The sequence below is a fragment of the Corylus avellana genome, chromosome ca1 (genome assembly GCF_901000735.1).
Source record: "Corylus avellana chromosome ca1, CavTom2PMs-1.0".
Lineage (NCBI taxonomy): Eukaryota > Viridiplantae > Streptophyta > Magnoliopsida > Fagales > Betulaceae > Corylus > Corylus avellana.
Genome location: NC_081541.1, coordinates 49,898,028 through 49,912,553, shown reverse-complemented (window position 1 = coordinate 49,912,553; position 14,526 = coordinate 49,898,028). Strand labels below are relative to the sequence as shown.

Sequence of the window (14,526 nt, the reverse complement as noted above, 5' to 3'; positions counted from 1 at the left end):
ATTTTCCTTTTAAAATACAAAACCCATAATATATCAATTACACCTTGCTAACTAGATTATGATTAGTGCAGTGTAAATTGCAGCTAGACTCATGTCATATGAGAAAATTAGCAGTGTTGTATGTGATAATTAGATGAGTAAAATCAAATTCCCCCCACCCCCAGAAAAATAAAGGAAATAAAAATCATTCCATAAGAAAGTGAAGCGAAAGGTGTATCTCTTGTACCAACCTTAAGCATGAAGAAGCAAGACAATGCTTGACCAGCCATTAAAGATTGTGAAGGGAATATGGTATCAACATGTTAAAAAAATTTACTTTATCAAAATTTAGAGAAGCTTTTTTTTTTTTTTTAATTAAAATTTATTTTTTATTAGTTTTATACTAAGTAAGAGAAAATAAAAAAAAAAAAAACTTAAAAATTATATAACTTTTAACTTTTTGGCTCTTTTATATATATATATATATATATATATATATATATTTTAAGGGTAAGAGGAAGGGAGGAGAAAGAAAACTATAAAGCCACAAATCAAGCCACACACTATAGGCCCAATTAAATGGGCCTCCACACTTTAGGCCTAAGATATTGGGCTCAACAAGGGCTGTACATTGAATTAAAAAAAAAAAACTGAAGCCCAACCTACCCTTAAGATATGATGTCACAACAACAATCCAAAATCTTGGACTTAAGATTTTTTTTTTTTTTTTAATTAATTTATTTTTACATATTAGCACAAGAGAGAATGAGTTTCAAACTAGTGACATTGGCTTCATGACATGTGATCCCTAACTGCTTGAACTACCCATTGAGAACAGCTAGAATGTAACTTATACAATGTCTAGACTTTCTTTTTAATTATATCTATTTTGAAATTTTGGTTGATTTTTGTTGGAAAAATGATCATCTCCATTTCAAATGAAATTGAGAGTGTCTATTTAGTGCATTTATCCCCAAAAAAAAAGAGACAATATTATCCTCCTAAATGCACTAAATCGATCATCTCCATTTCATTTTTACTCTCAAAAGAAAAAGACAATTTATCCTCATAAGTGCACTAAATGAATCTTCTCCATTTTTTGTTTGCCAAACGTGGTGTCGTGTCATTAATACATCTTATGCTTTTAAAGGCACCTGAGAAATTTGTTTTCCAAGCACAAAATTAAACTTATTTCTCTTTCTTTTTTGTGTGCTTGAATTAAACAATTTGTTTTCACTTTGACTTCACTTTACTCATTCATGACGTTAACACAAAAAAAAAAAAAAAAAAAGCGGCATAAAACGACAAAAGTGATAGGTACACACCTCATAAAACGACTGTCATATAATTCAAATTTTTCTTCCCAACACATAAAAAGAAAAAAGAAAAAAGAAAAAGAAGGCACAGCAGAATATGCAGAAATAAAATATGATTCAAGTGATTTTAGTCCGTCTATTAATTTTCAAACAGCTTAGTAAAAAAAATCCCTGGTCTAGTAACTGAGAAATCTTTTGGCTCCTATCAAGCAAAATGGAGGCTTTTTCTCGAACCCGCACCATCCAAAATAAAAAAAAAAGAGACTCGAACATAAAGCTCCGCACTTGGCACTCGCTCCCACGGTGCAGTCCCCATGTGTTTGTTATAAATGTCTCTGCGCCTGTTCGGCGCAAACGACTGCTTCTACTCCTACTACCTCTCTAAACATCTTTTCCTTGCGCAGCGCCTCTCTGCATATTCTTGGCGTCGAATCTCAATCTGTGCCATGTCTAACCGGCCCAACTTCCAAGGCGGACGCCGCGGCGGCCCCAACGCCGGAGGACGCGGTGGTGGCCGCCGAGGTGGCGGTGGCGGTGGCGGAGGCCGTGGTGGGGGACGCGGCGAGCAGCGGTGGTGGGACCCGGTCTGGCGAGCGGAGCGCCTGAGACAGAAACAAGCTGAGGTGCGTTGTTGAATTGTGTGTAACCGAGAAATGAAAAGGAATGGAAATGGAAGTATTAAGCTTACGTATCATGATTTGGTTTTCAAAGTAGGAAAGAAATAGTTGATTGGGGTGAACAACTGTGAGGTTTTCATGGAATTCTTTATTATTGTCTTTCTGAATAACCGGTAATTTTCATGGATGAAACTTAGCCTTATGTATGATTGAACGAACCAAAGCGAAGAATCAATATCTTTTACTAGAAAAGGCTGATGGATCGCAATATTGTATAGTTTTAAGTGCTCTCTTTCTCTCTCCACGAGACAATGCACTGAAACGAAACACATTGAAGTTAGTTTTACTTGGTGTAGATTAGAAAATATTTTGTTTCTTGGGATTGAAAATGGTTTCGATACGCAGATGGAAGTTCTTGACGAGAACGAGTGGTGGAGTAAGATGGAGCAGATGAAAAGAGGAGGGGAACAAGAGATCGTAATTAAGCGTAATTACAGTCGTGGGGACCAGCAAACCCTATCTGATATGGCTTATCAGCTGGGGCTTTACTTGTAAGTGCCTATAAATACTTGGTGCAAAAATGGCTTAAGACTATTTTAGTAGCTGCATTAACATTTTTGTGGCATTTTTCATGTGTGTGTCAGCTAATTGTGCATTACGCTTTGAAATGTGTAGTCCGACTGGAAGTTCAGAATTAATTTCTGTGAACTATGTGATATGTGATCAGCGGATGGTTCACTTTGGTGTTGTAGCTACTTAAATCACTCTGTTATTTGACGTGAGAATGGTTCACTATCATGTTATAGCCATGTAAATCTACTTATAGCCATGTAAATCTACTTGGACTTCACTATTTAATAGGTCTTATTTAGTATCTTAAATGTGGAAAAGTGGAAAAGTTTAGTTAGAGCAGATAATTCTACTATATAATTTACCAACATATATTAGACTTAAGATGGTTGGAAACTAAACAGAATTTTGTGATAAAAATGAGAGTCCCGATCAAATATTAGGACTCATCAATATGAGTATATATTTTATATTGGATGACTTCAACTTGATTCTGTTTTGTTTTGGCATTAATAATTTCACTTTTGAAGCTTCATTTTACAATTTTTTTTTTTCTTCTTGAATTTGTTCTTGTGGAAGGGAAGCCATGCATATGATAAAGGGAAGGCTCTTGTTGTCAGCAAAGTTCCACTGCCAGATTACCGGGCAGATCTCGATGAACGCCATGGATCCACACAGAAAGAGGTATATATATATATATATATATATATTAGTCTTCGTATATTGGTTTGAAAAATCTTATGATTAATAAACCTTTCTTCAGATTCGAATGTCCTCAGATATTGAGCAGAGAGTTGGCAGTCTTTTGAATAGCTCAGGGTCACAGGGGGCAGTGCATGTCAATGATTCTTCTATGATACCTATTCAGGGAGGCAAAAAATCATCAGCCGGTAGTAATATAAGAAAGCCCGACTCCTTGTTGGACATTGATTCTGCTAAGGAGAAACTTAGTCTTGAACTTAAGCAAAGGCAGGAAAACATGAAGGTACATATGCCAATTTGCTCCAGTTATAACATTATTATCTGTTATTGTCAGTGCAGAAATACTCAAATTTCTCTAGTTATTTACTTCAATTTGTAAGAGTATGTCAAAGTCCAAATATTGTTTAATACATGCAGGCAAGTGATTCTTTAAAGGCAATGCAGTCGTTTAGGGAAAAGCTTCCTGCATTCAAAGTGAGATCAGAGTTTCTGAAAGCTGTTGCTAAAAACCAGGTCTGATTTTCTTTCTGTTGCTGGCCCTTTAAATGTTTTAACTCATTTTTGGTGAATCCTTAGGAGTTAGTTCCAACAGTATCTTCATATCTTTGAGAGAGAGAGAGAGAGAGAGAGAGGAGGGGGAGACAGACAGAGGGAGGGAATTTCTTGATCTGCCTTATGCAATTTGATGCATAGTGTGTTTCATGCTGCATATTCATGATATGCTATATGTATCCCGAGATTGCATGTTAAGAATGCATGCTTCAATTTTGGCACGTATCAGCCCAATATGTTCCACTTTAGGGACAGTTAATATTTTGATTCATACCTGAAATTTAGCGTATGACTTGTACCCTTGAGATTTCATTTCATTTTCTTCATAAGTATGACATTTTCATATATGTTTCAAAAATATTAACGTGTATGCTTAGACGAAAATAGGAAGAAGGAAGGAGAAGATGCCAAAGAAAAGATATTTTGTGAATAGAGTGTTGAATAACTTTTGACTAAATGTTCATTCATGTGAAGTTTAGGATAACATGAGTCTCGTAGTTGGTTTGCTTAATCTTATTTGATCAGATACAACATTTAAATGGACTTGTCAAGTATTCACTGCTGTTTTCTACCACTATACATAATTTAAATGGACTTGTCAAGTATTTACTGCTGTTTTCTATCGCTATCTTTTGTAACTTTTTAAGAACATGTCTTGAGAAATCCATTGATTCCCTTGAATATTGGAGTAATACTCAGCCTTCAAATTCTTTCCTTAGTTTCAGTTCTCTGGTGCTACTTCTAGTATTTACAAGGTTCCACTGATTCTTTTTAGTTTTGTTTGCAACATAGGTATTGGTAGTTTCGGGGGAGACAGGTTGTGGCAAAACAACTCAACTCCCTCAGTTTATTCTAGAAGAGGAAATATCCTCTCTGCGCGGTGCTGATTGCTTCATAATGTGCACTCAACCCCGCCGTATATCAGCTATATCTGTTGCTGCTCGTATTGCTTCTGAAAAGGGGGAGAGTCTCGGTGAAACTGTTGGTTATCAGATCCGCCTGGAAGCAAAGCGCTCTGCTCAAACACGGTTGCTATTTTGTACCACGGGAGTATTACTCCGACAGTTGGTAAAATGATATTTCTCAACAGCTTCTAACTGCTTTTTGAACCTTGTAGTTCTCTTTGTCCTACCTAGGGTTTTTTTTCTTTTAACTGGTGTATCTATATCTTGCTTTTTATAAATCTGGACTATGAAATTGCGTAAAGAGTAGATTGATTAAATAATTATTTTCATCTCAGATATCAAGCTCTGAGAATAGCAAAGTGCATGGTTTTCTGAATGTTCACTGGTGAAACATTACCTAGGTATTGCACTAAATCCAAATAGACCTACATGTTTAGTGGACTACAGAAAGTTCCATCCTACCAAAAAACAAAATGAAGAAGGAGAATGTTAAATACTAGGATCTCTCATGTTTGTAGTAACCTATGGGGAAGCCATTGATTCTCGTCTTCTACAACGTTTTCATATTCTCTCCTGTATTTGATGGTGGACTGCAGGTCCAGGACCCAGAGTTAACGGGGGTGAGCCATCTGCTAGTGGATGAAATCCATGAAAGAGGCATGAATGAAGACTTTTTACTAATAATTCTGCGTGATCTTCTTCCTCGCCGTCCAGATTTACGTCTTATTCTAATGAGTGCTACCATCAATGCTGATTTGTTCTCCAAATATTTTGGAAATGCCCCAACTATACATATACCGGTATTTATTATCATTTTAATCTCATACTATTGAAACCTGAATCTCATTAAGGTTGCCGAATGCATATATTATAGTTACACATAATTTTCCCTTGTCAAAATGGCAGGGATTGACTTTTCCTGTGGCTGAGTTTTTTCTAGAGGATGTGCTGGAAAATAGTCGTTATAATATCAAGTCGGAGTTTGACAACTTTGAGGGGAATTCAAGGAGAAGAAGGAGACAGCAAGACTCTAAGAAAGATCCTTTAACAGAATTATTTGAGGCATGTTTGCATTCTCTACCTCCCTTTTTGTTTATTAAAATGTACCATTGTATTTGCCAATGAGGTCTAATACAAGTGGCACCGCCTCTGCTTGTGAGGGCAAAGTCATAGGTTTAAGACCCATTGGATTTGTGTGCAACTAACCAATAAAAAAAAATCACCATTTCATTCTCTGCTCAGGTTATTCAATACCATTGGTTTATTGTATTTGTTTATAATCAGTAATGTAAATATATTCTATCTACAGACTGGATTGTTATTCATCTGTTACGTTGGTTAGGTGATCTATGGCTTTGTAAATTTTGCTTTTCCTCAAATCTCATATTGATGTTATATTAGGTACATTTGATGTGCACAGTCGTGTATTTATGAGCATGATATCCTTTATGCCTATAGCGTGTGAATGGTGGGGCAGACCATATCCTGCCCGGTGTATACTATTCATTGTTTTCATTTTCATTCAAGGAACTCTGAAAGGTGTTTATATAGCATTATCTTATGTAGTACCTAATGTTCAAGACTTAAGCTATGAAAAAGGGCAAATAGTGCTTATTTTGCATAAACAGAACCCGGAAGTCCATGCTTTTTTTTTTTTTTTTTTTCTGAGCAAATAAGGATAGGGTACATGACTCAAAAAACCGAAAAGGGGTTGGGCTCCCCAACAACAAACCCAAAACAGCAATACAATGCAGAAAATACAAACAAATAGGAAATGGGCCAAAAATTGGCCCGGTCCTCTGGATCCTTGTCAACAGACCAAGAAATGGCACCATCAAAGTGGTGTTTTAAGCAAGCCAAAGATCTGACTAGCTTTGAAACAACAACACCCTCCAAAAGGAGGCTGTTGAAGGAGAGGCACTGAATTCCCATCTGGATCTGCTGTAGGGGAGAACCGATCTCCGGTTGATGAAGCAATCTCTACAAAAATATCAAACAAGAGTAGCTCGAGGAGATAAATACCCAGAAAAAAAACAACAAAACACAACAAACATAAATACAAGACACAAAGCAAAGCAAAATACAAGAAAGAAAGCAAAAACCCCTCAGCAGCAGCGGCAAGGGAACAAAATACCACCAAACACCGGTAGGGGTGGAGGTAGGCGGGCGAAGGGTAGAGCGGAGGAGCCACGCTCCGGAGCGCGTGTACCACGCGTCCGCGAGTAAGATCTACTCTCGGGCGAGTGTGGCTCACGCTCCGGCGAGTGTTGGCTGGACGGAGGTGCAGATGGTTGCGTTGGGAAGCTGAGAGGCTGTAGAGCATGGTGGTGAGGCTCGTGTGATGGAGGAGCAACCTGATGTTGATAGATCGGGTTTTGAAAAAACCAAATCTAGAAACACCAGTTTGGGGGCTGCGGAGGCTGATGGATGGCAGGTGGAGGCTGGGCTCGGCCGATTTGTGGCGGAGATGGAACTGTGATGAACGGTGATGGTGGAGGAGTGATGAGAGCTGCTGTGAAGGGGAAAAAAAGACTGGAAACAAAAGAGAGAACAAAAGGGGAAAACAAGAGAAAAAGAGAAGAAAATGAAGGAGAACAAGGGTGGGAGGGAGGAAGGAGGGAAAAAATTCCATCCCTCCTCCCTCAGGCAGCCACACAAGGTGGAAGGTGAACCTCACAAGGAGGTGGAAAGCTTCTTTTAGAGAGAAGGAGGAGCTTCTCTCTCTAAAAGATGGAAGTCCATGCTTGTGAGCAAGGCCAAGTGAAGTTAGTCAGCAGCTAGAACTTTCATGTTGCATGTTACAGTCACATGATCTGCCACAATTCTGAAATATTACCATAGATAAGGTTTCCATTAGATGTTGTTTTATGTCTCTTGGTTTAGCATCTGATTGCTTCATGGTCCTTGAAACTGCAAGTCTGCAACAGATAGAGACACATTGAATGTAACACTCTTATGTCCTTGCCAATGTATCTTTCTTTAATATTAAAATTTACAGAAAAAGAAAATTATATGGCGTCCGCATAAGTCAAGATATCAAGAAGACAAGCTAAGACTTGGGGATGCTAATTTTCTTTTGATAAATAAACAAACTTCATTAAAACGCAAAAGGGTGCACCCAAGTACATAGGAAGTATACAAGAGAAATACCTAACTAGAAAAAGGAAAAAAAGATTAAAAAAAAAGTCATGAAGACACTCATAGGCAGCCATCCATTGATATAGGGTATTGAAGAAAAAGGCCTTTAATTCTACCACCATCCTCACACTGCTAATTTTTTGGGCAACTCTTTCTTTTTCTATTTTGTTTTGGCCCTTCCAGGAAATACTTTTTTTTTATAAGTGCAGACACACTTAATACATATGATTAACAAGGGAGGAGTGCTTTTACAACATTGCCAACTGTTAATGTCTGTATTCTGCATACAATAGGGCTATATTGGTTTCCTTCCTGCTTTTTCTGTTACCTTTTCTTCTGTGTGTTCTTTCGATGACACATTCCCAATGAACTTTTTCTGGCTATTATATGTAGAGTTACTCATTACATTTTTTCAAATGTGTCATTCAGGAATTTCTGCTATGATTCCATAATATACTTACTGCAATATTGCTTTGTTTTATTCAGGATATTGATATTGATTCTCACTACAAAAATTATAGTACATCTACGAGAAAGTCTCTTGAAGCTTGGTCTGGTTCACAACTTGATTTGGGTCTGGTACGTACTTGAGTATCTATATATTTATGGAGAGAACTTTCTTTATCAGTAGCTTGAACTTTTCTTGCCTGATAGAAAAACATGTATTGGATCTGATTTTATGCTTAGCAATTTGACGGATGTTTGTGTGCTCAAGTGTGTTGCTTTTTCCATGACAGTGCCTATTATTTGTAAGGACTAATGGGAAACTTAAAACATCCATCATGAGAAGTGTTCTAGTCTTAGCAATTTTTTTTTTTTTTAATAAAAAGAAAAAAAAGAAAGAAAAAGAAAGAAACAAAGAAACAAAGATGCTATCTGTCCCTCTTTCTTGTGTGGCACATGTTAGATGGAACTTAATGCACCAAAATGTGATAGGATCTTGTATTAATATGAAACTTTTTATTATTAGAAAGATTTTTACTATGATAGAAGGAAGTGAATAATTACATATCAGCATCAGGATCATACTTGTGCCACATGGGTTTTGGCTCAAGTGAACAGTTGGGGAGGGGTTGGTAGATCTTGGTTCAGAAAAACCTTGAGGATCATACTTTCAGCTAATATTGTCTTATCCCAGCAAAAAAAAAGCAACATTCTGTTTTGTTCACAAATTGTAAAATTTGTGAACAACTCCTTGGGGCAACACCTTGGGTGCAATACCCTTGGCGAAAGCCATATTTAATCGATCAGTGTAGTGGGGGTGCGTTATACGGGTCTTGGGTTAATCCTGCAGGGATTGGTATATGAAGTGGCCCTGCCTGAGGTTCCTCTAAAAAAAAAAGAAGAAAAAATTACAATTATATGCAAAGGCTATTTGTTCCTTAAAAAATTGTAATGCATTTTTTTTAGTAGTTGTGTTTTTTTAGATGTTTATTCTACCGTTATAGGTGAACAATCTTTTTCCAATGACGATGATCATGACATGCAAAATGGAAACAGATATTTGGTAGACAACTTAACACTAAACACAGAAATATGGCCTAATAGCATAGGTATTGTTTGGATTGTTACTAATTGAAATGCAAAAGTTCTCATCAGGTTGTGGTAACCTTGGTCTTTTTTCACCCAGCTACTTGACATCGTTCATTTCAATTACAACTGTTAGAGTCAGACTGCCAATTGATGTATCTTCACGATTCATATGTTTTGAGGGACCTCACATTGTCGATTTGATTTGGAAAACTACTAGAGTTGAGATTTATATTTAGATCGAAGAAAACTTGGAGTAGGAAGTTGTCATACTAGCCATTGTTGCCCCTGGCTTATATTAGGCTTCTGCCTTCCAGCTCTTACAATTATGTAGAATTATTTAATTAATGACTGATTTATCGTAATAGTGCCATGTTAAACCTGTTATATACAAAAAATTTATATCGGGTTGCAGCCAAGGAAATTTGTATCCATCTTAAGCCTTGCCCTTGACAATGATGGTAAGTTTTTACAAAATTATCTTTCTAGAAAATAGCAGACTCTGAGTAGGCCTAGTTCATTATTCTCCTAATGGTGAATCTTACGGCTGATATTATTATGATCTCTCTTACTTTCATTGAGACAATCCCCAGTCCAGCTGCAAAGTTCCGAGTAGAAAATAATACTAAAAAAAAACTAAAATTACTACATATAAATTATTTGTGACTGAGAATCAAATTTTAGAAAGTTTGATCTTGTGAACTGGTCTCTTCAAGTGGAAGGCAGGGAGATCAAATGGAATAGATAACTCTTCATATTCTTTTAAACAGATGTGGTTATTACAACCCAGCTGCAAGACAAGTGTGGCAAAAAACTGAAAAAGATATGATTATAACCCTTGAGAGATGCTGATAACTCTAAAACTAAAATGATTTCAATTTTGGTGTGGATGATGTCTTGTTACCTGAATTAGATATATACTTAGCACACATGCAGCTTTTGGGAGACATCTACACCCATCTTTTTCAATTGGTTCTTGTTTGTCTGGAGGTTTATAAGTTAAGCACGGCTATTCTTGTTGCCCACCGATGCAATTCAGTGGGCAATTCAGATGGCACTCTCCTTTTTGCAATTCAGACTCATAATTCGTTAGTAGGAGATTGCTGGATGTGCTCGTTATATATTGCTTGGGTGGGGAACTGGGATGACAGTTTTGCTATATAGATTTTTTTCCACTCCATTCCAAAGATGAGATATTTCTACTTCTGCTTTCCTTTATGCAATATCATTTATTATTAATATCTATCTTCGGACTCCAATTCAAATTAGGATTTTTCTTGTAGTCATCTCACTGGTGTTGAATTGTAGGTGGAGGCGACAATTGAATATATATGTCGCCATGAAGGTGATGGAGCTATTCTTGTATTCCTTACAGGTTGGGATGACATTTCTAAGCTACTTGACAAAGTTAAAGGAAACAACTTCCTTGGCAATCCCAGCAAGTTTCTGGTCCTTCCCCTACATGGTTCAATGCCCACCATCAATCAACGTGAGATATTTGATCGTCCTCCCCCTAACAAGAGGCAAGCTTACTTTTACTAATTTTATCTTTTTAATATTAAGATTATTTTTACTTCTTTTATTGTTTAGTTCTTTTACGTTGCTATGGAAATATTTGTGAGTATTTCTTTGTTGTCTATCAGCTGTATATATGGATTACATAGCTCAATTATGGCTCACTGTGAATAGTTTTCTTACATTAAGAGGACGAAGGCACAAAGGAATGGGAATGCAGTCTTGTGCATGAATCTCATTTAGTTATAGCGTCTTTTCAGTTCATTTGATTCTCACACTAATGAGCATACATATCAATAATTTCCTGTTTATTTGCAGCCTGGTATGATCGTTAAAGGTGAGAGTGATGAGCCTCTGTGGTACCATTAGTGTTAGAGTTTGTTGACCATAGTACTCAGTTTTTCCGTGTATTTAACTGTAGAATGTCATTTGGAACACTGCTAAGCCCCTTACAATTTCACGTCACAAAAATCTCTAAAATTCTTGCCTTTTTGTTTGCTAAATTCTATTATGCTTTATCTATTATTGTAGGAAAATTGTGCTGGCAACAAATATTGCAGAGAGTAGTATCACTATAGATGATGTTGTGTATGTCATAGACAGTGGAAAGGCAAAGGAAACTAGTTATGATGCCCTGAACAAACTGGCTTGTCTATTACCATCGTGGATTTCTAAGGCTTCCGCACATCAGGTATACAGTTAGTGCCATAAAGTTGTAATAGCAAACGAGAGGTTCTTTTTGAAACATGTTTCTCCAGCTTATTTAGCTAAATTTATATGTTGCTTAATTGGATGTCCCTTCTTTTCCTTTTTTATCTTCCCCCTCTTTTCTGTTGATTATGGTTAAACAATTTCAGAGACGAGGTCGTGCTGGCCGTGTGCAACCTGGAATTTGTTATAGACTATATCCAAAAATGATCCACGATGCAATGCTTCAGTATCAGTTACCTGAGATTCTCAGAACACCTTTGCAAGAGCTATGCCTGAATATCAAAAGTTTGCAGCTTGGAACTATTGGATCATTTTTGGCCAAAGCACTTCAACCCCCAGATTCTCTTGCCGTTCAAAATGCAATTGAACTTCTTAAAACAATTGGAGCTTTAGATGATATGGAGGAGCTTACTCCCCTTGGTACGCAATAATGAATACAAGTTGTCTCTATCGGATTATTACCTTTAGGATGATATGTGATTGTAATCTGAATAATTTTGTGTAAAGGTCGCCATCTTTGCACTCTACCATTGGACCCAAATATTGGGAAGATGCTTCTTATGGGGTCTATCTTTCAATGCCTCAATCCTGCCTTAACAATTGCCACAGCCCTTGCACATCGTGACCCTTTTGTCCTACCAATAAGTAGGAAAGAGGAAGCTGATGCAGCAAAAAGATCCTTTGCTGGTGATTCTTGCAGGTTGGTCATTAAGCTGAGCTATTCTGCTGCACCTTTGCATCTGAAGTTTTCCAAATATGTCCTTGATTCTGTCGCTAATTCCAAAATTTTGCACACATTTTTGATGCAGTGACCACATAGCACTTCTCAAAGCCTTTGAAGGATGGAAGGATGCAAAACGAAATGGAAGGGAAAGAGCATTCTGTTGGGATAGCTTTTTGTCCCCAGTAACCTTGCAGTTGATGGACGATATGAGAATGCAATTTCTAGATCTATTATCAGACATTGGCTTTGTAGACAAATCAAGGGGTGCTAATGTAAGATTTTATGATTTTCAATTTTTGCTTTTTAAAGTGAAGCATTACTCCCCCCCTCACCACTTTTTGTGTTATTTATTTCTCAGTATTTAACATTTCAACCCAAGAATTCCTCATCAACCGACTTTGTGGCTGATGAACTTTGCCATTCTATTTCCTTCTCATATAACCATATGAAAATTGTTGTTATATGTTTGTGCAGGCGTACAACCAATACAGCCATGATTTGGAGATGGTCTGTGCAATCCTTTGTGCTGGACTCTACCCAAATGTTGTGCAGTGCAAAAGAAGTGGAAAGCGAACACAATTCTACACTAAAGAGGTTGGGAAAGTTGACATCCATCCTGCTTCTGTCAATGCAGGGGTTCATCTCTTCCCTCTGCCGTACATGGTTTACAGTGAAAAGGTGAAAACAACTGGCATCTACGTCCGAGACTCTACAAATATATCAGACTACGCTCTACTTCTATTTGGTGGTAATCTCATCCCTAGCAAATCCGGGGAGGGCATTGAGATGCTTGGTGGTTACCTTCATTTCTCTGCATCAAAGAGCGTTTTAGAGCTAATACGGGTAATGTCCTCAAGATTTCTTATTGATTTTATGACTCCTCTTCCTTTTCTTTTTCCTTCTCCCTTTATATATTTAGCTTTGGGTTTTTGCAGAAATTGCGTGGGGAACTTGATAGGCTTCTAAATAGGAAGATTGAGGAACCGGGGTTGGACATTTCTGTGGAGGGAAAAGGAGTGGTTGCTGCTGTGGTTGAGTTATTGCACAATCATGATGCACGTTACTAATGTCTCTACTTTTTTCCAAATTAACACAGTTAAGCAGCAGTCCTGCTGCCATTCCTTTCTTCTTCTTTTTCCTTCCTAGTAAGCAACATGAGAACCATTGAATTCTGCCACTAACATTTTTGGGCATTAGGATGCATGTAATTTAGTTGGGTGGCTATAATATTAATTTTATGATTTTTTATGTAGGAAAAAATAACATGGAGGATGTTTTAGCGATCTCAGTTTGTATTTAGCTATAACATCTATAAGGGTTGAAATTTTTTCAATGCTCTAGTTTCGTGTTTACAGGCTCAATAAATTACTATATCTGTGATAAATACAAGATAATCTTTCATCCAAACTTGTTTCATTCGTTAGACGGTGAGCAACACAATTGGCTTCCTTTTTGATGTGCCCCACAAACCATGGCTGGAGACTATTTAACACAATCTTTGTATCATCAATAATTGCCCATACCAACTCCAATGCAGTCATTTTCTTCGTACTGCATTATTTTCAAAGTATCTCCTTCTAGAATAATATTTTGAAACCTCAAGGCTTTGTTAAATTTCGCAACTTTTCAAGCTGTAAAAGCTTCAGCTACTGTTAGGTCAGAAATGTAAGCCTTTAACACAAGCATCAACACCCTCCCTTCGTCGTTCTAACAATTGCACTCGTGAATAACTTCTATAAGGAGCAGATGTAAACTAGCTCCTTTGTGCTGCCAATCATAATTGGACACTTCAGCGTATCAGAAAAAACTTAAGTTTAAGAAAAAAACACTACCACACTAGATTATACCAAAAATGAGAAAACAAAATAATTAGAAAATCAATTTATTTTTTAAAAAAAAGAAAGAAAAGAAAGAAAAGCAAAAATTAAACGGGTGGCTGGCTGTCACCCCATTCCCTACTTGGAGTGGCCGGCGAGCCACCCCATGGCCTGTCTGGGGTGGCCGACGAGCCACCCCAAGCCTAGGGGTGGCTTGCCGGCCACCCCAGATGGGTTGGGGATGGCTCGTGGCCGGGTGGCTGCCGGCCACCCCAAGTGGGCTGCCCTTTAATTTTTGTTTTTGTTTAAAAAAAAATTAATTAATTTTTTAATTATTGTTTTTTTTCTCATTTTTTGGTAGAATCTAGTGTGGTAGTGTTTTTTTTTTTCTTCTTAAACTTAGGTTTTTTCTAAAATGCTGAGGTGTCCAATTATGATTGGTAGGCACAA

At 37.3% G+C, this 14,526-nt stretch overlaps 1 protein-coding gene across 2 annotated transcripts; it reads left to right on the top strand.

The window, feature by feature from the left end:
• Positions 1 to 1,553: 1,553 nt before the first annotated feature.
• On the top strand, positions 1,554 to 13,585 carry LOC132182566 (DExH-box ATP-dependent RNA helicase DExH1). Of its 2 annotated transcripts, XM_059595860.1 has the most exons (17): positions 1,571 to 1,598; positions 1,700 to 1,918; positions 2,318 to 2,463; positions 3,067 to 3,166; positions 3,246 to 3,467; positions 3,602 to 3,697; positions 4,529 to 4,804; positions 5,238 to 5,441; positions 5,548 to 5,703; positions 8,266 to 8,358; positions 10,618 to 10,832; positions 11,356 to 11,515; positions 11,682 to 11,955; positions 12,043 to 12,235; positions 12,345 to 12,531; positions 12,734 to 13,102; positions 13,195 to 13,585. In XM_059595860.1, exons 2-17 carry the CDS (start codon positions 1,742 to 1,744, stop codon positions 13,324 to 13,326), a joined length of 3,000 nt encoding a protein of 999 aa, XP_059451843.1. In that variant the 5' UTR covers positions 1,571 to 1,598; positions 1,700 to 1,741; the 3' UTR covers positions 13,327 to 13,585. The 2 variants fall into 2 exon arrangements, with proteins under 2 accessions (XP_059451836.1, XP_059451843.1); XM_059595853.1 differs by having other exon boundaries at positions 1,554 to 1,918.
• Positions 13,586 to 14,526: the final 941 nt, after the last annotated feature.